This window comes from Antechinus flavipes, chromosome 4, assembly GCF_016432865.1.
Source record: "Antechinus flavipes isolate AdamAnt ecotype Samford, QLD, Australia chromosome 4, AdamAnt_v2, whole genome shotgun sequence".
NCBI lineage: Eukaryota > Metazoa > Chordata > Mammalia > Dasyuromorphia > Dasyuridae > Antechinus > Antechinus flavipes.
The window spans coordinates 40,133,546-40,147,541 of record NC_067401.1 but is presented as its reverse complement, the minus strand read 5'-3'; the positions used below and the strand labels follow the sequence as shown (position 1 = coordinate 40,147,541).

The 13,996-nt window shown below is 34.8% G+C and overlaps 1 protein-coding gene across 6 annotated transcripts in view; it reads left to right on the top strand.

Annotated features, from left to right (window-relative positions):
- Positions 1-13,996, top strand: part of RPRD2 (regulation of nuclear pre-mRNA domain containing 2) — an 88,405-nt gene that overhangs the window by 20,879 nt on the left and 53,530 nt on the right. For all 6 annotated transcript variants that reach the window (XM_051992716.1, XM_051992715.1, XM_051992717.1 and 3 more), the window contains exon 2: positions 13,182-13,311. In XM_051992716.1, coding sequence (XP_051848676.1) covers positions 13,182-13,311 — 130 coding nt within the window. The remainder of the gene's footprint in view (positions 1-13,181; positions 13,312-13,996) is intronic.

Genomic DNA, 13,996 nt, shown 5'->3' with positions numbered 1-13,996 from the left:
AACTTTTGTCATCAAGGTGAAGTCTCTTCTTTTAATATGCTTTCCAGATTTGCCATAGCTTCCAGGGAGAAGGCATTTTTAATTTCATGGTTGCACTTGCCCAAAGATATTAAATCTGACACTGTTTCCAGTTCTTCTTTGTTTGCCATAAGTGATGGGACCAGTTGCCAAGATTTTAGTTTTTTGATGTTAAGCTTAAAGCAGCTTTTATATACTCTTCTTTAACTCACTTCAAGAAGCTTCTTAGCTATACTTTCTGCCATCAGAATATCATCTACATATCTGAGGTTGATGATATTTCTTTCTTCCTGTAATTCCATCCTGAGGCTGGATTCTCTACTTAACTAGTACCAAATGATTTCATGATTACTGCTTTATGATATAGTTTGAAGACTGCTAGTCAGTTGCTTTTCAGTCCAATTTTTGAAAACTGTCCTTTGAAATTTTTGATCTTTATTCCTCAAAATAAATTTTTTAATTTAGATGGCAAAGTGGATAGAGCAACTGGGCCTAGAATCGGGAACACTAATCTCTCTAAGTTCAAATTTTGCCTTAGATATTTACTAGCTGTGTGATTCTGTACAAGTCACATAATCTTTTTTGCCTCAGTTTTCCTATTTGTCCCATGAATTAGAGAAGGAAATGATACCCCACTCCAGCATCTTTGCCCTCTCCCCCCCAAAAAAAGAAAAAAACCTAACAGCCAAACAACAATTCTTTGGGAAATTGTTTTATCACTAAAACTATAAATTTTATTTGTCTCATTGTGTACTTTTATCAATCAGTAAATATTTGTTAAATGCCTACAGTGTTCTAGGAACTGTGCTAAAGCTGGGGATACATAAAGAGCAAAAAATAATCCCTGCCTTCAAGAAGCTTACAGTCTAATGGAGGAGACAGTTTGCAAGCAAATATCTACAAAGAAGGTTATACACAAGATAAATAGATGATTAGCAGAGGGAATGCTCTGGAATTAAGAGGGGTTGAAGAAGAATTCCTTTAAAAAGTGAGAATTTAATTGGAACTTAAAGGAAGCCAGGGAGGCTAACAGTTGGATCAGAGAAGGGAGAGTGTTCTAGACATAGGGGAATAGAGAATTCCTGGAGCCATGAGATGGAAGATCAAGAGATAGAAGACATGTTGCATTGTGAGTTTTGTTCATGATTGGTTACTGCATTAATCAGAATTTTTCATGTCTTTCAGAATAACCTTCCTCTACTTTTTGTGGTTGTTATATAAATTGTTCTGATTCTATTCACTTCACTTGCATTAGTCATATAGGTCTCAGGTTTCCATAAATTTGTAATGATTGTCATTTCTTACAGCACAATAATAGGTTACATTCATATACTAATATTTCTTCAACAAATCAGTTATTCCTTAACTGATGGATACCCACATTGTTTCCAGTTCTTTCTATCACAAAATAAACTGCTTTAAATATTTTTGTACGCCTGCATCCTCTATCTTTGCCCTGTACTTTTTTGGAGTATGTATCTTAATAGTGCTCTCTTTGAATCCATCTTCCTTACTTTTTCATGACACCAGCCCACCAAACAATTCTTAGAAATAAGATTAGTCTGGTATGACACAAGTGGTTTGTTTTTTTTTTTTTGTTTTTTGTTTTTTGCTTTAATAACTTTTTATTTTCAAAATATATGCAAAGTTTTCAACATTCCCCCTTGCAAAACCTTCTAAATTTTTTCTCTCCCTGTCTCCACTCCCTCCCCTAGACAGCAAGTAATCCAATCTATGTTAAACATGTGCAATTCTTCTATACATATTTCCATAGTTATGTTGCACAAGAAAAATCTGATCAAAAAACAAACAAAATCAACATAAATTGTGAAAATACTCTGTTGTAAACCACATTCAGTTCCCATAGTACTCTTTATGGATGCAGATGACTCTCTACATCACAAGTCTATTGGAATTGGACTGAATCACTTACTTGTTGCTGTGTACAATGATCTGGTTCTACTCACTTCATTTAGCATCAGTTCATATAAGTCTCTCCAGTTATCTCTGAAATCATCCTGCTGATCATTTCTTATAGAATAGCATTCTGTTACATCCATATACCATAACTTATTCAGCCATTCTCCAACTGATGGGCATCCACTCAGTTTCCAGTCCCTTGCCACTTTAAAAAGAGCTGCCACAAACATTTTTGTACATGGGGATCCTTTTCCTTCCTTTATGATTTTCTTGGGAAACAGGCTGAAGAGAGATACGGCTAGATCAAAGGGTATACCTTTAACTCTAACATAATAGACTCCAAAATACATTTCACATTTTTCTTTCTCTGCTCAAACTACCAGTATACCACTTCCTCTTCTTAGTGAAGAATTTTACTTCATAGTTATCCATCATGAACCTTCCTAATTTTCATATCTAAAATTGCTTCATCCCTCTATTTTAAATTTAATTTAAATTAAATTTTAATTAAAATTAATTTTATCCCAATTTTAATCCCAGATCTTTCTCACTGCCAGGCTCTTCTTCCTTCCACGAAACTTTTTACCTGTTTGATAATCAACAAGTATATAGTAGCATCCAGCACTTTGGTGCTGGGGTTAAAGAGACAAAATTTGATTGTTCTATCTTCCAGGAATCTGGATTTTACTAGGGAGATAATACCATGCTCAAAGATAAAAACTTACAAGACATATACTAAATAAATACACAGTGCTGGTGAGGGGCACTGACAACTTAGAGAATCAGGATAAGCCTCTTGAAGCCACTTGAACTAAAACTTAAATGGAATAAGGATTCTAAGAGGTACTTCTAGAGAGAGAACATTTCAGGTTTGGGGGAATGGCATATACAAAGGGATAGAGCGGAGAAGATGGAGTGTCCTCTATGGCAATATGGCCAAGAATACCAAATGGCTGACCTGAAAAGATAGACTTGAGCCTCAATGTGATGGGCTTCAAAGTCCACATCAGACAATTTTGTCTTCTATCCTGGAGGAAATGAGGAGCCACTTAAGTTTTTTGAGCTGGGAAGTTACATACATGTTCATCACTTTAGAATATCATTTTGGCATCTTTGGATGGATCATAGCCAGCGAGAAACTGGATACAAATTAGGAGGCTTTTAGGTAAAAGTGAATGAAAGACTATATTTGGGTAATTGTGGTATTGATGAAGGAAATCAGTCATTAAAGTACCTACTATTACAGTGCCAGACCCTGTGTTTAGTACTAGAAAAAAAGAGTCTAAAGATAATCCAGTCCTTAAGGAGGTCACATTGTAATGGGGGAGATAAAAAGCAAATATATACAAATAAGCTATATTCGGGGTTAAATAAGACATAGTTAACAGAGCAAAAGCACAAAAATAAGAGAGGTAGGTAAATTTGAGAAGGAGCATCAGACATGGCACCAGCCATTGAAAATGACCAGAACAGAAACATGTCTTATTTATGAAAGAGCAAGACCAGAGTCAATTAATCCAAGAGTTCATAGCAGGGAATAAGATATGAGAAGACTGGAAAGATAGGAAGACATAGAATTTAATTCAGAGCTTTGAACACCAAACAGAAGATTAAGGGACTGATGTGGTCACCACTGTGTTTTAAGAAAAACAGTTTAATGGCTGAATAGGGAATAAATTGGAGTGAGGAAAGCTGGCAGACTTACCCCCAGCTATTGAAGTGAGCCAGACATGAAGGGCCTACACCAAAGCCTTGACAGAGTCATATTGAAAAGATGTTCTGAAGGTGAAATTAACAGGTCTAGGCAACAGCTTGTATATTTGAGTAGGTGAGAAAGAGTGAGGAGTCCAGAATGAATCTTAGGCTGCAAGACTAAGAATAGGTAGAATAGCAGAGTTTAGGGGCAGAGATATTGAGTTCCATTTTGGATATGTTGAATTTAAGATGGACATCTGGTTCAAGATTTCTGAAATTATTGGAGATGTGTCATTAAAAGTCAACAGAGAGGTTCCTTTCAAAAGTTAAATTGTTGGTGGTCATTTCTAAAATTTAGCCACAGAGGGCTGAAAAGATATAAGACCATAGTTATCAGGGGTGGAAGGAGAAAAATGAAGCTTTTTTCCAGGCTGGGGGAAACATAAGAATGATTTTAGACATTAGATTAGGAAATACTGAAAAGAATTAATACAGTGGGAGTGACGGGGCACAAGTAGAAGGGTTAAATTTGGGTGGAACCTTGGGAAATTGAGGAGAGATGAAAAGGTTTGTAAGAGTTATTGTAAGAGAATGGAATGAGTTGATAGGGCAGGTATAGAAGGATTGCCCTGTTAAAAGTTCTGTAACAGATATTATACAATGTTGATGAAATGGAATGGTGAGATATTGAAGAAATACAAAGAAAGGCAAAACACTATTCCTGCTCTCAAGGAACTCTTTGTTGTTTGTCCTTCTTTTCAAAGAAGACCATGACATCAGGAAGGGGATGCCATGACATTTAAGTGAGGAAGACTATGCAAAGTCAGTTGCCTCACTTTCTCCTCCAGAGCTATCTGGGTCCAGTGCCCAGGTGTAGATCAGGATGACTAGAGATGCATTGGGAGACTTAAGCTAAGGTCTTCAACAAATCTGTCTGATTAAGGCTGCCCATTCATTGATTAAGGCTAGGTAGCATTTCAGGCAAAAAACCTCCTCCTTCACCTAAAGGGCTCATAGCCTAACGAGGGAATATAAGACGAATGGAATGAGTCTGAGGGAAGGGATTGGGAGTGGAAAAGGTAGAGACCTACATTCAGATGGTGTAACTTTTATCTTCCTTCATTAAATTTTTGAGCTTCCTGAGGGGGAGCTTATAACTTTCTTTGAATCCCCAGCACTTAGCACAATGCTTGGTATAGATAAGGCACTTAATATATGTTTGTTGACTTTGCCCTCTTTTCCTAGGTGTAGCCTTGGAATGAATGAATGAGGGGAATAGGGGAAGATATGGTCTGACTTGGATTTTAGGAAAATCAACTTGATTACTGATTAGAAGATGAATTAGAATAGTGATAATCATACTTTGATCATCCTACTCTAGGCAATCATCAGGTTGACAAATCAACTACCAACATTTATTGAACATTTGCTATATGCACACATTTTCAGTTGAAATGCTCTTCCTAAAGTTAGTAATGACTTCTTAAATAACCAAATCCACTGACCCCAGTATCTGAGTTACTCTTCCTGTTCTCTTCCATTCTTAGAATCCCTGGTTTCCTTTAAGGCTCAGCTCAAATTCTCCCTTCTGAGGGAGGCCTTTTCTTCTAGTTCCTCCCACATGCTAGTACTTTCCCTCTCTCATCTATTCTTGTATGTGCCTATTTACATATTTTCTTTCTCATTAGTATGTTATTATTTTGAGGACAGGAACTGTCTTCAGTGACAGATCAGAATTGACTAATAGACTTTAAAGACCGCCAACTCCTGGATTAATCATTGCTACATTGATACAAATAAAAAAAAAATACTCCTTTGATCTCACAGAATTTGTAATCTGAAGGGAAGAAATGTGTACACTTGGGCATATGGACCCATGATTTAATTGTAAGGAGACTGTATACCAGTACAAGCTCCACTTTCTCTGTAATTGAGTTACTCAGAGCCCAGATTATTAAACTGTGATTTGTGACTTCCACATGATCTTGTAACTGAATGTGGATGCCACAAAATTAACTTACTAGTAATAAATGTTTGATTTGTGTGATTATTTTATTTACTTATATATCTGGCATCATATAAAAATTTCTTGAACAAAAAAGGAGTGATAAGTTGGAAAAGTTTAAGAATCCTTGAGCTAGGGCACTGAAGGGTGATCACACAGGTGACAGAAGTAGGGCTAGAACTCAGACCTCCTTTTCCTGGCTTTGATACCAGTTTTCTTCTCTGCATGCTGCTTTTCACATAGATATGTATCCAAGAGAAATACATAGTCATTAGGGAGAAGAGTACTAGCAATAGGAACGGTTTAGGAAATTCTTTATGTTCCTGCTGGTCCTTTAACCCAGTATTGAACTGAACTGGTGGAAAATGAATTAGGAAAAGATGAGAAAATCTATGAGGACATGAATTAAAAGGTACAAGTAAAAGGTGAGGAAGGCCACTGTGTGTGTGGGAGGTGGGGAGGGGAAAGAATGAGGGGAGAAAAGAAATATGGCTGTGTGAATGTAGAGGAGGAGACTCTGCATGCCAGAGAGAATGGATATAAGTCTTTGCTTAGATGTGGGGGGTGGGGGAAGAGAAAAGGAGGATGATTGAAGTTGCTTGTATAAGTGGTTGGAAGAATATTGAGGTCCTTGAAGTACTGGGATGGATCTGTGATTTCATCACAGATCAGATCACAGCCATACACTTCTGCCTCAGGGTATCAAGCTGGTGGGAAGGGGGGAGGAATTCTTTACTTTCCCTTGATGTTTCTTGGATTCTAGTGAAACATGAACTCTGTCCATTCATTTCTCACACTGACTACCTGAGAAGCCTGTCTTTTTTTGCTCATAAATTTCTTTGATGGCACACTTTATTCCACTTTTTGGTAATTCCATGTTCATAATGTGTTGCAACCTACTGGAAGCCATCAATCAGTTAATTTTTATTAAGCACATACTATTATTTTCATTGGGTGGCAAATATGGTTGTAGTAAACCTTCATAGGAAAAGTTACTGTGTGAGATACCAGAGGATGAGCTTGGAAGCAGTGGTAGGCAGCAAAGAATATTCCAATGCCCTTACCTTGACTAGTGAGTTAGGTCCTAACTGTTAATAGAATGAGTAAAAGTTCATCTACTGCTGGAAAGGGTAGTAAAGGAAAGCCAGGACTCTTGAGAGAGCCAAAGGATGAAATGAGTAAAAAGAGGAAAAGATTTGAGATATGAGCAAGTTTATCTTTAAAGAAATAGTTCTAAGCTCTATGGTTTATATGTTTGTTTTTTTTATAATAACAAAATCCAAGATGTTTTTCTATGCCTTTGCTTTCTTCTCCCATAGATTTCTTGAGATTCAATCCTCAACACCCTCAAAATTATGTCATCTCCAGCATAAGACTTCCTCTGCATAACCTTAGCCTGATAATATCCGTTTTCCCCTATTTTTTTTTCCCTTCAATACCATTTCCACTTATTTTATAAGTGCTTCTGGGCCTATGTCTATAGAAACCAAATGTAGTTATTCTGGTGGTCTTAATGATGAAAAGACTTTGTTTTTAAAATCTTTTTTCAATATTTTCTGTCATTCTGTTACTATCTTCTTTCCAATTTCATCTTTTATGCTCTTTAAATAACTTTACCTGAGTCCTTCCACAGTGACTTGAAACTGCTATTTCTTTATGCTTCTCACTGTTTTGCATCAGTATTGTTCATAATCTTCTACCACCCTTCTCCATAGGAAGATTGTGTCTACTTCCCAAGGACTAACCTGGCTCAGTATAGCTACGGCAACTCATAAAACAAAGAAAAAATACAAAATAGTCTCATTCCTAGATCCAAGGCATTTGCATCTGCAATGATAGTATCAAAAAAGGGACAAGAAGATAGTAAGATTCATGCAGTTTTAGGACCTTCTATAAACGTATTAGCCTTGCAGTTTGTACTCCAAATGTGAAATTTTGTGTGCGAAGTGATTAAATGAACGTATCATCGTGATAATTGAATCATATCAATGTTGATATTTTCCTTACAAAGTAAGAAGTTAGAAGACTATTTCAGCTCCTTGGAAAGATAGTTTATAAGGCTTTCTTTGGAGAAACAAATGAAAGAATTGTCAGTTTTATCTTACATCTCAAAAAACAAGAAGCATCATTTCATGAGACATTTGGTTATTTCCAATTACGGTGCTAAGAAATAAGTATTTGGGGGATAAAAAAAAATGACCATGAGAATAATTGTCGAATATGGACCAACATAAACTGGCAGAATAAAAAGTAGAAAAATTCTGTTCAGAATTTGATTAAACCAAATTAAATAGCAGCTAACATTTACATAGTAATGTAATCCATGCTTATATTATTTCACTTGATCCTTGCAAATAATCCTATAAGTTAGGTGATATTATAATCCCTATTTTTCAGGTGAGGAAGCTGAGGCTAAGATAACAGTGATTTACCCAGGGTCACATTGATAGTGAATTTTAATTCATTTCCTTCTAGATACACATCTATCACTCTCTTCACCATACACTCCCCCTCAATCAACATTTTGGTACAATTTAAATCATGAAAGACAATGTCAAAGGTTTAAGAACACTTCATTTTGCTGGACAACCATAACTTTCATGGGGGACTAGTGATGCAGAGTGAGACATACTTTTTCTGACATAAACAAGTTGTAATTATATATTTTTTCTACTTATTTTTAGAAAGAAAGGTGTTTACATGTGCAGAAATGTTTGTGGCAGCTCTTTTTGTAGTGGCTAGAAACTGGCAACTGAATGGATGCCTGTCATTTGGAGAATAGCTGAATAAATTATGATAGCTGAATGTTGTGGAATATTATTGTTCTGTAAGAAATGACCCATCAGAGAGACTTAGAGGAACTGATGCTAAGTGGAATGAGCAGAATCAGGAGATCATTATACAAACAACAGCAAGACTTATATGACAATCAATTCTGAAGGACATGGCATCTCTAATGAAAGAGATGGCTCAAACTAGTTCAGTTTGTTCAGTAATGAACATTTGTTCCAGTTGTTTATTAATAAAGAGAGCAATTTATACCCAGAGAGAGGATTATGGGAAATGAGTGTAGACCACAACATAGCATTTTCACTCTGTTATTGTTTGCTTGCATTTTTTGTTTTCCTTCTCGGGTCTTTTTCTTTCTTTCTTTCTAGATCCGATTTTTCTTGTGCAGCAAAATAATTATATAAATGTGTATGCATATATTGAATTTAACATGTTTAATGTGTATTGGACTACCTGACATCTAGGGGAGAGGATGGAGGGAAGGAGGGGAAATTTTGGAACAGAAGTTTTGCAAGAGTCAGTGTTGAAAAATTACCCATGCATATATTTTGTAAATAAACATCTATAGTAATAAATTTTTTAAGAAGAAATATTTAAAAACTTAAAAAAAAAAAAAGGAAGAAAGAAAGGTATTTAGTTTGGATCAAAATATTATTATTCTGTAAGAAATGACCAGCAGGATGATTTCAGAAAGGCCTGGAGAAACTTACATGAACTGATGCTGAGTGAAATGAGCAGGACCAGGAGATAATTATATACTTCAACAATGAGATGAACCAAATCAGTTCCAATAGGGCAGTAATAAACTGAACCAGCTACACCCAGGGAAAGAACTCTGGGAAATGAGTGTGAACCACAATATAGCATTTCCACTCCCTCTGTTTTTGTCCACTTGCATTTTTGATTTCTTTCTCAGGTTAATTTTACCTTATTTCTAAGTCTGATTTTTCTTGTGCAGCAAAATAACTTTGTGGATATGTATACATATATTATTTCACATATATTTTAACATATATTGGTCTACCTGCCATCTAGGAGAAGGGGTGGGGGGGGAAGGAGTAGAAAAGTTGGAACAGAAGGTTTTGCAAGGGTCAGTGTTGAAAAATTACCCATGCATATATGTTGTAAATAAAAAGCTATAATAAAAAAAAAAGAAAAAGAATATATTATGTATTGGACTACCTACCATCTAGGAGAAAGGGTGGGGGGAAGGAGGGAAAAATTTGGAACAGACAGTTTTGCAAGGGTCAGTGTTGAAAAATTACTCATGCATATGTTTTGTAAATAAAATGCTTTAATTAAAAAAAGGGAAAGGAAAACAATAAATTAAAATAAAAATATGTGTTAAATCTAATATATGTATACATAGTTATACAATTATCTTGCTGCACAAGAAAAATCAGATCAAGAAGGAAAAAAGAAAGAGAAAGAAAACAAAATGCAAACAAACAACACCAAAAAGAGTAAAAATACTATCCACATTCAGTTCCCATTGTTCTCACTCTGGGTGCAGATGGCTCTCTTCATCACCAGGTCATTGGAACTGGGGGAGGATTATTAATGAAACATTTGTAGTATATACAGAAAAGAGCAGAAGTTCTAAAAGAGATAAGTAATTAGACAGTATTGGAATTACAGTTCTAATTAACAATTTACAGTTTGTTTTTTAAAAATCTGATTTCATATGTAATTCTCTTTTTCATAATTTATCAGCAGCTCTGAGTTACTAATTTTTTTTTTTAATTAATCTGGGGTTGCTGGGAGAAGAGGAAATGGTATTGACAAATGAACTATGTTTACATTTAAAGATCTTCCCAGACTTTGTGCTGAAGTGAAAAATTACTTGTTCTATGGTTTGCTTCCTTGTAAAAAGTGTTTGGGGAGGCATGGCATAAAGATAACAAAGTTGCCATGCCTGAGACCACGGCAAAATGAGATGAAGAGATGAGTATTATTTCCAAGTAGTTGTACAAGAGTGAGACTTCCTGCACTATTAGGCCAAAGACTCTGCGCGTCTGTATAGAAAGATCTAACCTGGATTCAGTAATACTTTTGTTGATATATCATGACTGAATTTCCCTTAAGATTGATTTAACTTCCCATGCCCCAAACAACTCTCTAAGATCCTTAAGTTATAAAACATTTATAGAGGCATATAGAGTTTCCTTATTAAGTATTTCCTATACAAATAAAATCACAGATCCTCTCTTCTTTATTAAAGGAGGAGGGAACACAAATAAGTGGAGAGGGAGTACAGTATGTTGGTGAGGACTAAATAATGAAGGGTTTTTGCCAACTATTTGCAGTGGAGAAATCTACAGAGAGTTTTTAGTGGGAGAATTAAGAAATCAAAATATTTTTGTAAAAAGTTTAATCTGGCAGCACTATGTTTGATGGCTTGGAAAGAGCAGAAAGAGATTGGAGAATAGATGGAAATTAGACCATAAGATTATAAGGGTGGTAAGGACAGTAATAGAAAGAAAAAGAAAGAAGAGATGTAAAGAAAAAATGATAGATATTTGATTCAAGGAGCCTAAAAATAATTAGTCAGAAGATGAATCTTTCTGAAGTTGAATGACTGGAAGATTATGTGTTATCCCTTAGTCATGAAATGGAGAGACTCTTAGGGAGAGGGAGCTTAAAAGTATTTTGACCTTTTTCAGTGAAAGTTACCCTTGAGAACATGACTTATTCAAGTCTTTTTGCTTTGAGATTCAGAGTGACTACAAATAGACACCAAAGATAAATGAAAACCTTGACAAGCATGACAGATAGATAGAAAGGAAGGAAAGAAGATCCATGCTTAATTATGTGCTAAGCACTGAGACTAAATACTAGCAAGCAAAATAATTCCTGTCCTCAAAGAGCTTATATTCAGAAGGATTAGCTACAGTGTAAAAAGGTAAGTTTGAAAGGGGATGAGGGAAGCCCATCTGTAAGCTGGTGACAGGCAAAGTAAAGCAGTGGCTCATTTCTTGCCAGTCAGCTTGGTTTCTAAAGTTTGAATGAGGTAGGGGTATAGATGATATCTAGGATTCAGGAGGAATAGTGCAAAAATAGCCAAGAAGAAACAACATATTTATTTGGAATTTATCAACTAATAATTAACTTACATAGATTTTTTATTTTTGCCTTTTATCCCTTATGTTTTGCACAATTAGTGCCTCATTGAATTGAATAACTTTTAAAAACTGATAATTTATCAAATTTGTGACATCAAAATTCAATAAAATGTGATCAAGTAATTAATACAAATTCTGAATGTTGCAAAATTTAGAAACACAACCCAGTGGCATTTTTCTTAAAGTAACACACCATATTGGCACATCTTCCATGGTAATACATGCAGTTTTCTGAACTTTAATTCCTCTATTCCCCTATGTAAAATCTTTGCCCTAAAAAGAATAGATCATTAATTTTCCATCCTCCCCTTCCTTGTTTTCCTTCAGAAAGAACTTCTCCATTTTAATAATATGTTTCTAAATTATTTTTGCTCTCCAGTTATTATTGGAATATGGTTCTCATTCCTTTGCATTTTTAAATTACTACCTATTTTTCATGTTCAAATACCAATTCTACTTTGAAGCCTTCCTGATCACTCTAGGAATGATTATCCTTTCCTTTTAGTTCCTATAATATTTACATCATTGTTACTTGCAAATTAGAATTGGAATAGATCTTAGTCATCTTGTTCTAAGTCCTTTCATTTCACAGATGAATAAATTTGAGGTTAATTTGCTAGTCCAGAGACTAGACCTAGACCTGCATTTCCTTGGTCCCCCTTTGTCATTTTTTCCATTAATATGTGTGTAGATAGATAGATAGATAGATAGATAGATACCACTCCCAACTATCCTTTTGGTAATAACTTGGCTTGTATTTTTAGTTGATCTTTTAAATATGTATACATCTCATTTTCTCTACTTGCTTTTAAGTTTTCTAAGGAAACCAACAAGGGTTGTTGTTGTCATCATCAGGGAAGGGGGGTTGGAAGAGTGGATTTATATTTGTAATTTTATCTGTGAAGGAAATTCCAATGAAAATTGCTATTTGCCCAGAGTCCCATAGCTAGCAGCTAAGTTTTGTACTTTTTTGGATCCTCTTTCTCCCCTGTCATATCAGGAGTTAGATCAGATTACTGCACCCAAAAAGAAGAGCTGCTGACCCTAGGAGCTACATGTATTTTGTTCAGCTATTTACTTTTCTGTATTAAAATTGACTTTTTTTTTTTTTGAAATGACTATTAAGTCATTAAAACTTTAGTATTAGATTAGACATTATGATTATTCCTTTCAGGTAGATCTTAGGTTACCATGGTGAATCTTGCTGACAAAAAGCCAGTGGAGATAAGGAATTTATCCTTTGAATTTTCTCAGTTTTCTCCCCTAAATAAAATATCAGCTATAAGATATTTCACCTGCTGTATTCACTAGCGACAGCCTAAAGTTACCTTAAAATACTCAGGTATTAATTGTTGACTTTTATATTACATTTCTTTTGTAAATTATAGGTTTAATTTACTTGAAGATAAAGGGTCAAATAATATAATAACCCTTCAGAATTCCATCTATTTTTCTAGAAAACAGCTTATTTGGGTGTTTGAATATCAAATTACCTCTCTTTTGGTCTTACTGTCATCAAATCAATCTCATGAAATGGAAAATAGACATACCTACAATGCAGTTGAGAATACTGTGTGCAGTAATATCCCATACAAATACTAATTTTTTAAAAAATCTTTATTCATCTCTAGCTGCCTTTCCACACCGACTGAATCTTTTTTACCTGGCCAATGATGTTATACAGAACTGTAAACGGAAAAATGCAATCATATTCCGCGAATCATTTGCTGAAGTGCTTCCTGAAGCTGCCTCTCTGGTGAAGTAAGTATTCTTTTGAGTTTTTAAAATTGTATCTTAATTTCTTTTTGCACCTGACAAGAATTTGCTTGAATGATCTTTTTCCCTTATATTTTATAATTGACTTAGAATTTTTAAAATTTGTGCCACTTATTCATTGTCTACTTATATATTTCTTTATAATTCTCATGTGCATAGAATAATATTTTTCTTACTTTAGTGGATCCTTTTTTGATGGGATTGTCAAAGTGGTAAATGAGGAAAATTCTGGGAATATCACAGACCTAGATTGTAACAAAACTTCTGACAAAGTATTTCTTTTCCTTATGGAAAGATGGAGACTAGAAAATAAAGCAAGTAGATAGAAGCAAAAAGATTAGTTAAAAGACTAAATTTGTCAGCTAATTCTCAGGATGTCTTAGCCCTAGGAAAGACTCAAGAGTGACTATAAAATTGAAAATCTGTAAGGATAGAAGGACAGTGATATCTTTAACAGAAATAGGGGACTTTTTGAAGAGTTATGTTTAGGGAAGAATCCTATTTCAGTTTAACAGAGAATTATTGTATAGGTTTAGAGTAATCTGCATAGTGGTGATATTTGAAACTATATATAGATGAAATCAAAGTAAGAGAAAGGGACAGAACTCATGGATAGAACCTTCAGTGAAACTCATTCTTATGGGCAAAAACAGTATGATCAAACATAACT